This window comes from Sceloporus occidentalis, unplaced genomic scaffold, assembly GCF_023333645.1.
Source record: "Sceloporus occidentalis isolate IW3139 unplaced genomic scaffold, rSceOcc1.0.p SCAF_83, whole genome shotgun sequence".
In the NCBI taxonomy this organism is placed as follows: Eukaryota; Metazoa; Chordata; class Lepidosauria; order Squamata; family Phrynosomatidae; genus Sceloporus; species Sceloporus occidentalis.
In genome coordinates this window covers 1,490,725-1,508,690 of record NW_028317063.1, presented here as the reverse complement: position 1 = coordinate 1,508,690, position 17,966 = coordinate 1,490,725, and the positions used below count along the sequence as shown (strand labels likewise).

Sequence of the window (17,966 nt, the reverse complement as noted above, 5' to 3'; positions counted from 1 at the left end):
AATTTGTGTGATTTATTTAATATATTTCATTTTGTTTTTGGAATTAAATACAAAAAAACAACTTTTGTTGTTTTAATTATGCTGACCATTAGCTGTGACTTTTTAATGAAAGATGATAAAATCAGAATTATCAGGCACCCGGTGTGGTATTTACGAAAAAAGAAGAAGAATTTAAAAAGAAGGACATGATATAGTCTCTCATTTATATTCTTTCCAAGAGCTAAATTCAATGTTTCCAACTTTTCCTGAATTCTAACATTCTAGTATGATATACAGCCGAAATACCCTTATTTATTTGTTAATTTACAGAATACACTGGTCCGAGTTCCATTACTCATCAAAGTTATTTTACTCTTTTTTTTAAACTCGAAAACTTGTACATATGAAAAAATTGATGTCTGCCCCGCATTTTCTGCCGCTTATACTTTTTTAACCAAATGTAATTATTAAATCTATTTTTTAAAATGACCCTGATTTTGTTACACAAAAAAATATAAGATTTATAACAATAGTAAGATTTTGCGCATGATTAAATACACCAATAGTAGACTATAATTTACAATGTAGGTAGGGGTTCTTGTCGGCCTGTCTGGACCAAATGTTGGAACACCAAATAAAAGCTCCAAAATTATTGCTTTTGTCAATATGTATATTGAAAATATTTCATAAAAACAAACGGTTTGGCGCTGAGGTGAAGTTAACCATAGGAAGCCTGCTAAAAATTTGAATATTTTGAAAACAGAATAAAGGGAAATATAAAATACGAAAGCAACTAGTAACAGGGAAACAGTGTGAGGCTGATAATCACAGCTTGACACGTGGCCCCCAGTAGGCAGCTCTGCTCTTCGGTGCATTTTGGAATCATAAGTACATTCTGCTTGATAGTTGATGAACTGCACTCCATTTGTCACTATTGAAAAAAACAAAGGGAAACTCTCTATGTGTGGCTTCTGCGCTGTGGGAAGCTTTCTGTTATTTTTCTATTAAAAAATATCTTGCTGAGAATAACCCTTGGCAATATTTGAACCGAATGATGGTACTTTTTTTTTGGTTGAGCACATATTAATATATTTTATATATATTTTTCTTTTTTTATAATGAATCCCATTAATAACTGTTTTCATGTAATAAGCCTTATCAAAATGTATCACATGATCTTTTTTATTTCATGTATTATAATTTGCTGTGCGATTGTTGCTATCCATGATGTCAGTACAGTTGATGATAGGTAAAGTATGTATGTTAGTATGTATGTTAGTGTTGTTTATGTTTAGAACAATAGAGATTCTGTTTAGTTCGAGGGTGGAAATTAGAAATATCTGTATCCGCAGAATGTGTCATTGAACTTTGTATTTATATTTCTGGTCACAATAAAACTTGGTAGTGCAAGATAGGCTCACAATACATGTTATTCTTATTCTAGAAATAATAACATGACCCTGCGGGTCACATACTTATCTACGATACAAAATAAATTTGAGATTCTCACCAAGGACACACAGCGGCTTCATACCCTGTTCAGAATGCATTGCAAATTTCTATTGGACGAGAGAACCAACAACCGCAGATGTATGTTTCAACCTTCACAGGCTTCATCAGTGGAATCTGGTTGGTATCCCTCTAGGCACAAGGGAGGTTCCATGTACGGACTCATCTTTACACTTAGGGTGAGCCCCAAGAGATCCCCATACATGGAAACCATACAAAATTAATTGGAGATGCTTACCAAGAATGACATTTCTTCGTTTCTGGGCTGCCCTTGGGACAGGATCCATTTGTTGATGGAGATTTTTTCCTCTGTAATGGCACAAGAGAGCTTAAACTTGAGATGCTCCCAAGCGGGGATGCACCATAGCTATAACGCAGCTGTCTGTCCTTGGTGAGCATCTAAAACTTGTTTCGTATCACATGCCTACTTGTCTAAAGAAAGGAGAAGAGGAATTTGAACCCATCCTCTCATCAAATTCCTGAGCAAACTAGATGTTAGGCTCAAGTTCTGGTGAAAAAGTTATATATTTCAACTCACTGACGTTACAATGTCTTATGAAGGACTAACCCCAGCAAGCTTCTCTTGCAAGAACGGCTGAGGTAACCCTCCATAATGAATAGGCATTGCGGGGAGATTTCATGAATGTCACATCACTGATTCATTGAGCATTCCTTCCTGCAGAAGGTATTCACTGGGTTTGACCCGTAAATAATGCAGAGAAAAGTCTGGGCGCTGTCTTGCAAACTCAACCCTACGCGTCATGAGTCAAGTCTTACACATTTTCCAGCTCCTCTCCCATCCTAAGCCCACCCTACACATTTGGAAAACCTGACTTTGTGAAATATCCCAAATCCATCTGTGGTTATATGTGGTAAATTTCCTAACAAAAATAGGCAAACTCCAGACAGATTACTTATGCATTTGACCATCTGTAGACATATTGTGCTTATTAAACCGCACTTAGCTTTAAGCATTACTAGCCTTTTAAATTCCAAGCCAAAAATAGACATTTTTAATCACTATTATATGTGGTCAGTGATTCATATGTGTGTTTTTGGATTGAATAACTGATCCACAGAGAGATCCAGCCGAGTTCGAAAAACTAATATGAAACACATACACCTAAATTTTCTAAACCATCAGTCTTCTAATTGCTATTACACTATTCATTATGTTAACACTAATATATTAAATATATCTAGGCAAGATGCCCGGCTCTAAGTAAGTACATAGTTGTCTCCTCTAAGTGCTCAAACCACGATTAATGAAAACTAATTGCCCATCAAACTCCACATTAAAACTGCTTTTCATAATCTCCGAAGTAAAATATACAATGGTAGTTTGGCAATGTTAATTTTAAGCTACTTGTCCCAAAACATTGTTAACGGTTTTCTAAATAGACAAAACACGAATATTTTTTTATTTTTAGTAATATATTTTCTTTGTTGTGTTAATATTATAGACAATAAAAGCTTTATACCACCATAAACATAATAACTACATTGTTTAATATTCCAAATGTTTCATTTGCCCTTCCTTAATTGGAACCGACTGATTATTTTTTATGTACTTGTGTCGGATGTTTTGCGTTAGATCAGAACTTTAATTACCGAATGTGTCAAAGGCAAAATTATTTTAATGAGCGGTAATGATTTTAACTTTTGTTATTTTATTTCTTTTTTTTTTTTTTTGCAAGTGCTCTTTGAATTCTTGAGTGGAAAACATGATGTTTTGAATGAAAATTTATTTTCAAAACATGAAAAATAAAAAATAAAACTGCAATCTAAAATGTGCCATTGCCTGATTTGAATTAAATATATTCTGAAGAAATGTAGTTAAGTTAAGTATAAGCCTTCCATAGGATTTTATTATGTATTTTTATAATATGTAAAAGGTAAACTGGTTGTAGGATGTAAATCTTTGTAATACGAATGTTGGACAACATCATTTTTATTGTGATATTAACACTGGTAAGGGTGTTAATTGTGAGGTTAAAGCCTATATTAACTTCGGAAGAACTATTTATCTATAGACTGTGTACACATTGTAAACATACCCTTTATAACGCGTGAACTTACATTATGCATATAATATATACAGTGTAATTTTTGCTTTCTGTCTAATATACACTCTAGTATTTGGGATCCTCTGGCATGGGGCTGGCAACATCCCTGAACAGTGCAAATTAAAATTATTCATATACATTTATATATGATGGGCCATTAATCAGCATCAACAATATACACTGTATGGACAAAAGTATTGGGACACCTGACCATTACACCAACAGGGACTTTGATGACATCACATTCTAAATACATAGACATTAATATGTAGTTGGTCCCCCCTTTGCAGCTTTATCCACTGTTCTCGGAAGGCTTTCCACAAGATTTGGGGGTATTTCAGTGGGAATTTTTGCCAATTTATCAAGTAGAGCATTTGTGAGGTCAGGTGCTAAGGTTAGGCAATGCTCAAGTGTCCCAATACATTTTTCCATAAACAGTATATGTATATATTAAACGTCTCTAAATACTAACACGCTCAGTCTTTTCCTTTAAAAACATATATTGTGTAAAATAAACTATATAAATTTCCTAATAGTTCATGATAATTAATTTGCTTTAGCAGCAGCTACTTGACATTTCTGAGTTTGACCCTATGATGGCCTATATTGGCTCATAATAAAGAGTTCCCCACTCCAAAGCCCGTTACCCCTCCACTACCGGACTCGGGCTACTCTGACAACACTATATTAATTTCATGTAGAATACGGAAAATAATTAACCTCCATTGCATGTTACATTTTCAAGCATGATGTAGCCATCGGTTCTCCTGTAATAACATCACTTCACTTTTGCTTTAGATCATTTCTAAAATCTCTATTCTCGCAGTGTTATTGGATAATAAGCAGACTTAAGAAGTAATACCAACCATAAGATCATCCTCATCAATTATTCCACCGTGTGAAGGGGTTGCTATGGCAGCAAATAAGAAATAAATGGGGTGAGTTATAGGCAAATGGAACAGAGCAGTATAATCATATTTAGATCATGATTTTATTTTAATGACCTAACCCCTTCTGTATTCACTAATAACTGATTTTGAAAGAACTAGAGAAGACATAACTATATATATATATATATATATATATATATATATATATATATATATATATATATATATATATATATATTAGATTCTAGAATGTGAAACATAAATTGCAAGATATTTGGGCATATTGGTGCCAGTAGCGTCCAATCTCCTGCACGTTACCAGCTCATTAAGACAAAACGGGCAAAAACGAAAAAGCCCTGCAGTGTGTCATATAGAATATACATATTTCATTTTGTTTTAAGATTAATATCGTTGGTCCTTTTTGATTGGGTTTGACAACCTGTCATCATACTATATGTATCAATAATTAATACGTGAGAACTTATGGTCTATCGAGTTTATAGACTGCATCCCGCTCTACAGACTGGGACATAAAGGAGCAGCCGCGTAAGAAAAAATGCTATTTTTTATTAAATGGCTTTAACATAGCAAAACGTAATTCATTAACAAGGCTAGTAGGTGCACTCGATCTTTAAAAGACGGTCATAATATATACGACAGTCAATGGTGATTTGAATAAATGTAATTGTATTTTGTGCACTTGTGTTCTATTCGCGTAACATATGGCTACACCTGGATGCTGTTTACGAGTGTTTATTTCAACACCAATTTTAACAAAGTGCAGATGTTACCGCAGGTTAACGACTCCGTACCATGAAAGTGTTACCAATGCTTTTATTAAGTAACAGACTCGTTTTCTTTGCTAAAATTTAAGATACGCAACAGCTGTGAAGCAACGCAATGCAAAAGCAGAAAAACAAAGCCGAGTACATGTCGGCTAATTGCTTCTCTTATTATACGATCCGTTTTATATTTGCTCTTTTAAATCGAAGTAAGATGAAAAAACCCAAATTTGAAAGCAAAAAATAAATTCAAATTGTATGATTCATAACTTGAATGCCTTTAAATAAATGTTTAATTGATTACCTTAAAATAAATGGCAAAAATCCTGAGGCAGGTGAAATACTCTTCTCTGATTATATTAAAATACCCCTTGAATATATGTATTGTATTAAGCACTGCGTAAATTGTTGGCGCTATATAAATAAAAGATAATAATAATAATAATCATCATATTTATGGTCACCAGCCTGGGGAGAAATACTAGTCTTGCTGTTAAGGTCACAACACCACCCAATTAGTTGTGGTCAATCAAGACTTTTTGGGGTCAAGTAATTAGTATGAATACATTTTATACAACCAGTTTAAGTAAAAAAAAATATAGTAAAAATTTTTTAACAAATAAAAATATTAAATGTATTTAACCTTAAAGAAAATGTTTAAAGTAAATAAATAAAAAAAGCAGATTAGACTGTTTTTGTAAACAAATGTAGTTATTCATTTATTTTACATTGTTATAATTAAACAAATTCCATATTTCAAAATGATTTTAAAATATAATAAGATAATCTAATTATACTTTGGAGAGCTTTTACCAGCTTCTACCTATTATAAATTTACTGAATTATGTGTAAATGTCTTCCGCTGCCAACATCCGTAGAGCTGAGCCTTCCGCCCGGGAATTTTTTTCCCATATTTACAGTTGTCGTGGTGATTTATTTGAATCCTATCCCTTGGTCCAATTTTTGAGAAATTATCCTGGGGTGGAGCTTTTCTTATGTTGAAAGCTTTTAGTAACAAAGCAGCCTATCTTTAATTCAGGTAACACAGAAAACAATGGACAACAACGGGCAAGAAATAATAAAATTAATAAAAAAAGTTGGCCTTCTATTTTTCTCCATTGTGGCAATTTTATAATTTCTGTTCAGAATAATATAATAATTTTTTTAAAAAACTATAAAAAAATATTCTTTTTTATCAACTAATCAGCCTTAAGATTGTGAATACATTTTTTTCAGTCGACCATTAGGCATTGTCACCTGAATAATCTCTTATGCATTTCACCAAATTTAATTTCATATATAACTTCATTGTCATCATTCCAAGTGAGAATTGTTTCCATTTTGCTCCATTTCCACGCATATTACTCAATGTCAGAATATTGAATTTAATTTTAACCTTCTTTGCAAATGGTGTGTAGATATCATATTTGATCTAAGTTGTTCTACAACAGTTACATAATTTTATTTGTGTATCTGTTTTATTCTCTTAGCTGTGCATCATGACATCCCTATTCATTTCATTACCATTTGCCATTGTAGATATTTGCCCAACTTTATGACTAATTGGTCTATTATGACTTCAATATCCCATCGCTGATCCATCTTGGTCAGTATGATCTCATTTAACCTGCCATCTTTCTCTTTATTTCTTGTCTCCAAAGGTAGCATTTTACATTTGTCTGTGTCAACCTGCGAAGCATCCCTGCAAACTAATGAAAGCAGAGAATACACTTACTGTAAAAAGAATAGAGGGACAATGTAGTGAATTTTTCTAGAAATGTCAGAAAATCGATTCTGTGGGACAAAACCGAATATTTTCAGCGAGATATACTTTTCTGTTGCTTTGGTAACAGAAACTTTAAGTGCCATTTACTTTTTCTCTAAAAATTTATGAAACGTGAGAAATTTAAAAAATTTAGGTTTCCACTGTAACCGTTATGTACTGAAATAATGGTAACATTTACATAGACAAAAAGATGCTAGGGAAATTTTCTTAAAAAAAAATAAAAAAAAGGCAAAAGAAAAGAGTCGGCGCGAGACGGAGTCTTAAATTATTAATTATGAAATTTTAGAGCTGGTAAGTATTTTCGTAGGGAATGGTTAAATTGGCCCTGCATAATGCATAGTTATGGCGGTGATTGTATCACATGTTTAACATATTCCATTGTGAGCATAGCAGAGAAGTTCCAATGGGTGGTTATTTAAAGCTCTAGCTATTTTTTGGGGGGGAGGGGGTCAAAGGGCTAGTCACATGTTTAACAGTTCTCCAAAATGCCAACCCCACAATAATTAGACTGTAGTGAGCAGCAAGTGGGTGTGAAGTGGGAGAGTAGGTTGTAATGGGGGGGTGGTTTGGCCAGGAAAGTGGTGGGACCTGGACAGATAGTGTCGTTGACCATACACCACTTGCCTGCCTGATGATTGACAAAACTGACCCGAAGACCTGGGGAAGCAGTGCTTCACTCGGAGACTCCGGGTCCAACCTGAAAGTTTTCTTGTTGAAAATGTGATTTTAACAGAACAAACTCACAGGGATTGTTTTTTTTCCCCCTAATTCATAACTATATCAGAAAAATAAAATGTCAGAATTAGCCCAATTAGGGTCCTGTAAAGTGAAATATTCTACCTGGCTAGAGTTGACTATATAGGCTGTATTTCTGCAAGAATGTGTTTATAGAATTGGAAGTTTGTACATCTGATAAAGTGGTGGTCTTTTAAATGTCCCTCAAGTTTTCAAATAAGCTTCTATGCATATTGGAAAAATATGTTACGTAAAGAATTGTTCCAATAATTGTAACTAAATCGTGGAAAACATTGCCATTGTGATCCTAACACAGTCTCTGCATGAGCTTTCAAGTTTGCCAATTATTACTATTCAGACGTCATAGTACAAATCGCTTCTTAAATGTTTTAGGGCTCCCAAGGAGTCTCAAGAATACTTTAGTCAGAGTTTCAATCAGCAACAAGGGATGTTTATCTTCATTTAAAGACAATTTCAAACATTATTCAATTATTCTTTATATTATTTTATGGCAACAGATTGTGTAATTAATTAAAACAATAACTCAGCTGTAGTTATTTGCAGACTTCATTTTTCTGCTCAAAACTATACATTTTCATTCCAATAAAAAGGGCCAAACAATAATATACTGAAATAATTAGCAGTCTCAAAACAAAATGAAACGTTATTCTTATGGAAATGTATGTATAACTATATACATATAAGTAATAATGCATATGGTAAGTAATATAACTAACTAAAAGTACAATATATACTGTTTATATATATATATATATTTTTTTTTTTTTTTTTTTTTTTTAAGGCAATAACATTTGGAGAATGGTCATGTTTTTTTAAAACTGCATTTATCTCTTCTTGGTTACTAAACTGGTATAAAAAATTGTATGTTTGCCCTTTGTGACATGTTGGAAGAATTTCTTTTTCTTTCCCTAAATAAAATAGATATGTCAAAGAGAATATATTCATAGCATCAACAAAATTGATGGCTACTGTACTGTCCTATTTATTTGGCTACAGTGTTAGGCCATGGAATATTGGCCACTAACAATGATAAACTCGATGGCTCCGATACCTGACTTGGGCAATTAAAACCTAAAGACAGCCTATTTGCCACCGGGAGAGGCTATTTTTTACTTGAGCACAAGAGAATAAATCAAACGCACACATTTACTTACTGATTTAATAACCAACTCAAGGAAAAGTCACACTATCCTTTAAACTGGATCTGATTAGAGCAGAAACTCTGTGCTACAAGTAATCATTTATATATATATATAGTGATACTTTAATATATTTATATATATGATACTTTAATATTTTTCAGATAACAGACTTTGGTGGGCTGATCAGAATCTTGGCCAAATCGGGACCTGCAACAAACGAGATGGAAGAAATGTCTCCATTATGAGAAACAAAACACCAGGAATTGTACACATGAAGCTATATGATAAAGAATCTCAACAAGGTATCGTACCTCCCTATTCTATTTTATTATTCATTTATTTAATATTATTATAATAACATTGTTGCTGAAGATTAAAACTATGTATGGGAATGTTCTACTAACAAGCCTCGGCATTTGCTTGCTAAGTAGTTAAAAACTTCCGACATGCGTCATAAATCGCCCCATAATGGTACTTTAAAAATGCATCTTGGTATTTCCAAAAAAAGGAACAAGATTATATATATATAACCACAAATCGTTAAAAATCGTTTTTTTCATATTTTTTCCTTCCGTTCATCTCTTCTTTAAACACGACAAAGTATATAACAGTTCAATGAATAAATGTTCCTAGAGAGCCGGGGCTGGCACTAGGTGTCATTTCCGTTTTCCAATATCTTAAGCGCTGTTATCGGTCCAAATGTATCCAGATCAAATGAACAATGCCGCTTGCCTGGAACATAGCAATTTCAATGATTTATGGACTGCCAATATACTCATGGCTTTTAAATATAGATCAATTTCTTTTTTCAGGTGTACTGAGAGATTTGGCATCTAATCTTCTTGTCCTACACAAGTACAATAAATGCTGTACCACTGGATCCGTATCCCAACATGCTTTATATGAGCAATCCAAAAAGGGATTTTTTAAATTATATTATATTATAATAATTATTATATAATTAAACCCTACCACGTTTTTCAACTCTTTTTTAAATTGTTGCATTTTTTTTAGTTACAAAATAATTTTTAAAGGATATTCATTGACTTCTGTCTCACTCCTTCTTAGTCTATATCAGTTTTCTAGATAAAACTTCCAAATCTTTATCATAGTGTTTTTCTACAAATGCACTTGGATAACAAAAGTTAGAAACACTGTAACACTTGAACAAAGAAAAAAACATTTTAATAAGTGAATACAGATGCGCGTATGATGTATAGATGAATTAAAAATATATTCTGGGAACAGATGAAAAAAAATAAGATTTTGTTGCTTATTTTGACGTCGGGCCGGTCTGACAGCATCAAGTGGCAGACAAATTACCTATCAGTGTGTCATCCACAGAATACTCCGATCATTGACAGGAACCCAGCTCCAATTAAACTTGTACCTTTCTGTAGTATATATATCCGGTGACTGGGGTAATAAGATAAAACTATGAGTTCCTTATCTCCAACTGGACAGCTATACCCATTACCAATGTATTTCTAAAAAAAAGCCAATAAAGAGCAATTAAAAAGAAAAAAAATATGCTGCTACTGAGCCAAATATTAACAGAATACTTTAACCCCTGAAGGACAACGGGTTGGCCTTAAACCCAATAATGACAATGCATTGTGAGCCCATACAAATACAGGATTTGTTGTTAAGGGTTTAAGAAATGTTTATGAAAAGGGAAATAAATAGAATGAATTGGTCAATCGCTGGTTTTCTCCACTCTTAGAATACGATATTTGGTCCTCTGTAAAAAAAAAAACAATTTTATATAATTTTTTTAGGTATTTTGGACCTGAGGTGATTAGATCTGATTGAAATTCTGTTACAATTAAAAGCACTGTTTCAGTGCCATTTCTGGGTTTTTTTTCTGAACCGCATATATCCAGCTGCCTCTACATTGTCAGGTGGTCGCTGGCCTTAAAGTGCCAGGACTGCCTGACCGGTGCTCAGTCCGGCTCTGATGTACACCAAGCTTTAAAGAAAAAATATAACTATAGAAGCTACTATTATAAGAAGGGATGCAACTTTGCAAGGTTAGAGTTTGTATTCATTGTTCACGCTTCTGACAAACTCACCACCAGTTCCAGATAAAAATGCAAGCAATTCACCAAGTTCTGAAAAAACACAATATTTCAAAGCACATATCTTATGAATATTTTTGTGCATTTAATTCCCATCAGTCCTGACAAAGGTTTGTCCACCAGCATTGACCTTATCCTCACCGTCACCTGTGAAGATTTTTTTTTTTTTTACGAAGAGGGCTGGAATCTGGGCTTAATTGCTACAAACACCTTGAAAAATGTGTCATATGGCCACGCTGTATTGCAGTTATTTTGTTAAAAGAAAATTGCAATATACTATTCATCAAAAATATTATTTACAAAAATAAATCCAAATTAACCATAATTTTCCAAATTAAAAAAATAAATAAAAATAAAGGATCATATGGAAACAATCTCCATAATATTCTGTAACATGTCTAAGCTTTATATATATATATATATATATATATATATATATATATATATATATATATATATATATATATATATATATATATAATTTCATGACATGTTAATAGTAGGGTTTCTTTAGACATCACATGGACCAAGATATAAAATGAGTGCTTTATAAAATGCAAATTTTGGATTAATGACCACAGATATATTCTTAGTAGAACGCGGGTAAAGTTAACTATGAAGATATTGCTATCTCCGCCTAAAGAATATATTGGTGAAATCATCAATATAAAAGACAATTCCATTAACAGTATCACTGCAGGTACCTTAAAAGCTCCATTAGTATGAAAAATGGACAGTTTAGTGGTGTTTAAAGTGCATACGTTGATACCTCTTTTGGATTCCTAAGTACAATTAAGCAACTTCATTTGTCAATTTGACACAGATCGCAAGAGGATTGTGAGGCATCTCGTTAGTCAAGAAGACCTTAGTTACGTGCGCCGTTCAGAGGGAAATTTAACTGGACGACCGAGAAGACTGATAAATATCACACAATCAATCTCCCGGAAAAAAAATACAAGATCTCGAGTTAGGTCATGTGTAATTAAAATGTAAATAAAATACAGCAGCATGACAGCCAAGGCTGGAAGGAGGAAACCAGAGACTATCGTCTACGGCTCAAGTGATCAGCGTTAGTCTAAGGCTTAGTGTTTGTTCGGGAAGAGCTGATAATATAGTTGAATAAAATTAAATTTGACCCTTTCCCCACATTCTAATCCTTTACACTGCTACATCACTTCTAAACATGAGCCCATTTCCTAATATATATATATTGGCATCCTTCGGTGATCTGTAGGGTAATCCATTCCAAAAAGGTCTGTTTAGACTCAAGAATTCAAATTTAAAAACTTATACTCATGAAAAACACATAATTTTGTGGAACTGGAACTTGGTTTATGAAAAAGGTTCCACAATCATTTTATGTTTATGCTTAATTTTCATACTTGTGTAAAACTGGGCAACATCGCTAAGGAATTGTCACTTAGATATTAATAAGTCAACCTTCTTAACCTTTCGCAAACATTGCTCAATATTCAATTGAAATTCATTTACATTGTTTCCATTTTTTTCAACAGGAAGCAATCCATGTCAGATAAACAATGGCGGTTGTTCCCAATTATGTTTGCCGACCTCTGAAACGACTCGAACCTGCATGTGCACTGTTGGCTATAACCTTAAGAAAAACCGAATGTCCTGTCAAGGTACAATACATTCTCTGTGTATTTTTTTTTCACTGTGGAACACAATTTCTTCGGTTTATAGATTTATTTTATATTGGTTTGGAAAAATAACTGCAGAGCCAAGCTTATTTTTATGTGATGCTGAGTATAACATGTTACTCATTGATAATGTTTTCAGGTATAGAGTCGTTCCTAATGTACTCGGTCCATGAAGGTATCAGAGGGATTCCCCTGGACCCAAGTGACAGAATGGATGCCCTCATGCCCATTTCCGGGACATCATTTGCTGTCGGGATAGATTTTCATGCAGGTATGTTGGGTATCTGTGCATGAATGGGGAATACAAGTGCACCATAACTCCTTGTTCTCAAGACCTGCAAGATTACTCCTTCTCTTCAAAGGGTCGCTCTAGTCTACCAGACAGTACCCTAAAAATTAATGCATAATAAAGTACTTTATAAGTATTTTAACATGCATTAAATTAACCAAAAAAATAAACGCTTACCTTAAGGAGAAGGTGCAGCTCCAGAGCTGCAGAAGAATGCTTTTTCTGTGTTGTAGGTATAAATAGAATTCCTTTCTCTAATCCGAGTATTTGGATAAATTATTTTTTCCCTCGTATAATTATTATCTGAAATAACTTTTTTTGTCTTTGGATTTTTCTGATGTTACCGCAACAAGTCTAGGTAAAAAAAAAAAAGCTTTTAAGAAAATGATTTGATATCATATTTGGCCACATTCCTAGATCTTCAAGGTCTTTGGAGAATATGCAGATTATTTGGCTTTTAATTGATAAGTGCTGATTCAGGAATTTGCGGTTATCTGTACTATATTGTAACTTTGCAACTTTTCAACCTGCTATTTAACTATAATTTAAAAAAAAAATGTACTTGTGTAATTGACTGATTGTCCTTTGACTGTTTTTTTTTTTTTTCATAAAGCCAGTGTTGACAAAATAAAACAAATAATAGATAATATAATAAAGTTTGTACTCTACTGACAGGTAGATAGCAGAAGTGGTAGAGGGTAATACAGTGAGGGTATTAAACATGCATAGGATAGATTTTTGGCTCCTGAATCTAAGATGAGACCAATGGCTGATTAAGGTTTGAGTCTTTAAATCCGAATCTGCTGTCGAAGTCTATATTTCTATATGTATGGATTCAAGTCAACCTTATGTGTATAGCACGGGTGAAAGCAATCTTATTTTTCTTTTCTTAGGATCTGCATAATTATTCCTCCCCTTTGAGTTAGTAGAGTCTTGATGGCAGAACCTGATAAATAATTCCAATGAAAATCCCTATTTGTTCACATCTCTAGTCAACTACTTTTTCTCCGTCGGTTAAGACAGAATTTGTTAAGTTAAAGCAAATACATCAAACTCAACTAAAATAACATGAAATATCTAGATTGTGGAAAAAAAACAATTTTTTATATATTTTAATTTAATATTTCTGATTTAATTCCTGGCCTTAAAATATACTTTAAAATCCTGCTGGTGCTCCCACCATGTCATTGTACAAGCCTTCATGTAGAGTGTGTAATGTTGTTTTTTTAAGATAACAGAAATGAATTACAGAAAGTGTTTCCTTAAGAGTCAAGTAACCAAAGAATAGATAAAGATGATGCCTTGCAGGCTAACAGATATTTTAAGAAAGGACAACCTTTAATTTACTTCTGGCCCTTATGGAGAACATTCTTCCATCTTCCAGACCTTCATGAGTCCGCATCAATTTGTTGAATATATTTGAATCATTTTATAGAAATTAAGATAAAAAAAACTGCTAAATGTGAATAAAACATTAAGTTATTTGTTATCTCATCAGCTTCTCTATCAACATGTGTATATGTTAACAATGTAATAATCATATATATGTTAACAAAATATATTATAATTGTAAATTCCATTTGTGGACCCTTTAAATTCTGTATCAGTTTGTTAATTGTACATGTTCATAGCACGTATTATCACTTTAGAATAGAAACACATATTAAAACACCCCATTCCTTAAAACCTGTATTTTTTGGGGCTTCTGGCCATGGTAATATAATAGCTAATTATACATTTCTTTAAAAAAATCTGTTTTTAGAGAGCCTTTGGCCCATCTAGTCTCCTCTTTTTTCTCTTTTTTGCTGCCTTAAAAAGAAAATCAGGTTTTGTTCTTTATAAATGGTTACTCTCATGGGTTTTTGGTAATGTTATCAGTCTGATAAAGTAAGCACAGCCAGGGGCAACCTCACTTGTGGGGCAATTGCCCCCAGGGCTGGCCCAAACTCTATGATTACAGAGTCGGGAACACCATGGGGTCATGTAATATAATATGACAGGTAAGGTAAGTGTATGTTAATGTGCTTGTGTGTTAGTTACAGGAGGCAGGGGTCATGGGGTGAGGGTCACCTTTACTTGCCACCATTGGCCACAAGGTAGCCTAAGCCGTACCTACCAAGTGTGCTATAATTTATTCACAGAGCAGTAAAATAATAAAGAATGCTTGCGTCTCTATTTCTTATGATTTTGAAGAAAAAAAAAACGATTTCCCCAAATTTCAGTGTTAAATTGTTTCACAATCATTACAGCCTAACCGGCTCTCAAATTGACGTCTGTAATTACTATTCTGTCGACATTTTTAATAGTACATCATTTTCAACCTGTATATAATTTTTTTCTTTGGACTTGCTGACTGCAGCCATATAAAATCATTCATTTTGTGAAATGAGGTGAAGAAGAAAAAAAAAACCCTCTCTCAAAGCATCTAAATTTAGAGATATTGAAAAATGTTTAAATAGACTTATGATTAGAATAAAAATGTGCGCCGAGAAATATGGATAGCCATTATCATATTATCCTAATCATTGCCCAATTGCATTTCCACTACTAAATATGCAGATTTAGCTAATCACAAGTGGTGTTACTGCTTAAACATTCCTGGCAGAGGAAGAAAAGTATATTTAGAATGCTGGATTCTGTAAGAAAGTAACAATTTGTATTCTTAAGAATTTAACTAATTGACACGTAACGTTCTACCCGTTAAATAAATACCACCAATGAAATTGTCAGAACCGCTGGATTATTTTTTTTAAATCTGATTTTTTTGTTCTTGTAAAAATGAATTGCGTTAGAAGATTGTAGCCTAGTGACATTTCATCATCTTTCGACAAAACATTTTTTGACCTCCACTAAACGCCCCTTGCATTTAATGAAATTTGTTATCAACTTGTTCGACCTCCTTCATTCATTAGAAACAGTCAGTTATTGTCTCCCTTAGTAAATTTAGTGATTATTGTTGAATTACGATAATGAATAATTATTCAGGTTATTTGACATTCTTAAGATATGCACATCTTAAAAGTTTTACATTTATGGATACCTTTCCCATTGTCAACTCTATATGGAAAACTAATGCTAGAAAGAAAGAGACCTAGAATATGGCAGCCAATAAGAGGCAATTGGCCCATGTACGTTGTCTGTTACCCTCGAGCCAATGGTGTATTCTTCTCTAGGGAGGCAAATACAAGAGGCCCCTGGGCTAGTTGCCTGGGGACTGATTATTCCGTTGGGCGATTGGATTTCCTTATGTATAGTAGATTTTAGTGTCTGGTCCTCCCTTGAAACCTGCCCAGTTATGTTGCAGAATTCAATACAACCCCCCATAGTGTATTTCCCTGGTGACCTAAGAGCACAGGGATATGATGTCGTATCCTGGCACTTAGACAAATGAAGGCTCAGCACCTCAAATTGTGAGTTATTTTAATGTCCACACACATGCAGTGGCAACGTTTTTATCCCTAGGGGTCTTTATCAGTGGCTTGATAGGAGCCATATGCCTACCCCATACATGTTTAAATTCCCTCACTGTATTAGCGTCAACCAGTTCTGCTGGGAGGCTGTTCCAATTACTACCCTCCTTATGTTAGATCTAGGCTTCTGACCCTCTAGTTTTAGATTATGGCCTCTTGTTCTAACATTTAAACTTATCAGGAGAATGTTTTCTTTACATAGCGTCAGAATCTTGTAGTGGATTTGACATTTCGCGGCGCTGTAATAAGAATCTTACAGACAAGTGAAGTCATTTACAGGTTAACATGCAAAAGGTGCCTGTGCGTAGAAAGAAAGTCACCGGCGTTACAAATGTTGCTGATTTGTTTGTCATGATCTATGTCAGAGACAGAGACTTTTTACAACTGCTGCCATTATAATGGGTCCAAGTCAAACATGAGAAAATATTATTTTAAAAGAAACTAATAAAAACTATACAAAATTACATAGTGCTGCCCCAAGTTGGGTATGCACAGCGTTATATTTCATAGTCACGCAGCTTGGATCCACATTTAGGTATTGGGCACTATGGGCCAGTGGTCCATCGGGCATTTCCCCCAGATGGCCAAAAGTCCGGGTTTGGTGCAGAGGTGGGGAAGCCTAATCCTACACAGCTTGCGCCTGTGCTTAGTTTGCACCCCTACCCATCTAGTGCCCTGACTGCAAGACATTGTAATGCCTTTCATGTTTATTTAGGTAAAGAAAAGTGCCCAAAAAATCAAGTGGAAAACTTATTTTTTCTAGTTCATAGTACAGCCGCTATTTATTTTTATTTTTTTTATTTTATTCCAAGAAAAAAAAAAATATTATAATGCAAATACACAGTATACATTTTTTTTCAGCTGAATTGGGGCATGTCGTTTTGAGCAGAACCCAAACTACCTTTCAGCTAGCTTTATTTCAAGTCCATAAAAATATTAATCTGTCTCAGCTGCAGTCGACATGTCATTAGAATAACATTTATTTTCTATTAGATGAATGCCTCCACTGTAGCCCAAAATATTCCGGTAATATTTTGTGTTCATATTCAGTTGGGGTTTTTTTAGCTATACTTTCGTAATTTTGTATCTGGAGATCGTCCATACGCCTCATATTCCACAAATACATTTGACCTGCTATTCTTGGCATGTATTTGAGAAATTAACTTATTCAAATTCTAGAATTAGATGGACAATGTTATATGTTTGTTTGGGTTTTTTATATCATTTTTGGACACATGTAGAATCAGAGAATATCTGTTTCAGACCCAATTACTAATTGATTTTAAAATGTAACAATACTGAGACAATATGTATATGTGTATAGGAAGCTTATTAGTTAAAGACATGTTTTGTTCTGCTTCGACATAATTATTATGAAATTAGTTATGAAAAAATATATATTTATATAAAAATAATACATAAATATCTATATATCTATATATATTATATATACAAATGTATTTATATATAAATAATAATAACAATAACAATAATAATAATAACTGAAAAAGCTTTTTCCTTGGACGGATCAGATGTCTGCTACTTTTGTTTAAGCTCTATG

The 17,966-nt window shown here is 33.5% G+C and overlaps 1 protein-coding gene across 1 annotated transcript in view; it reads left to right on the top strand.

Annotated features, from left to right (window-relative positions):
• The window catches only part of LOC149285175 (low-density lipoprotein receptor-related protein 1B-like), a 366,729-nt gene that overhangs the window by 226,733 nt on the left and 122,030 nt on the right, over positions 1-17,966 (top strand). Inside the window, exons 33-35 of the mRNA XM_089495720.1 lie at positions 9,072-9,212; positions 12,503-12,628; positions 12,786-12,917. Of these exons, the coding sequence (XP_089351846.1) occupies positions 9,072-9,212; positions 12,503-12,628; positions 12,786-12,917 (399 nt within the window). The remainder of the gene's footprint in view (positions 1-9,071; positions 9,213-12,502; positions 12,629-12,785; positions 12,918-17,966) is intronic.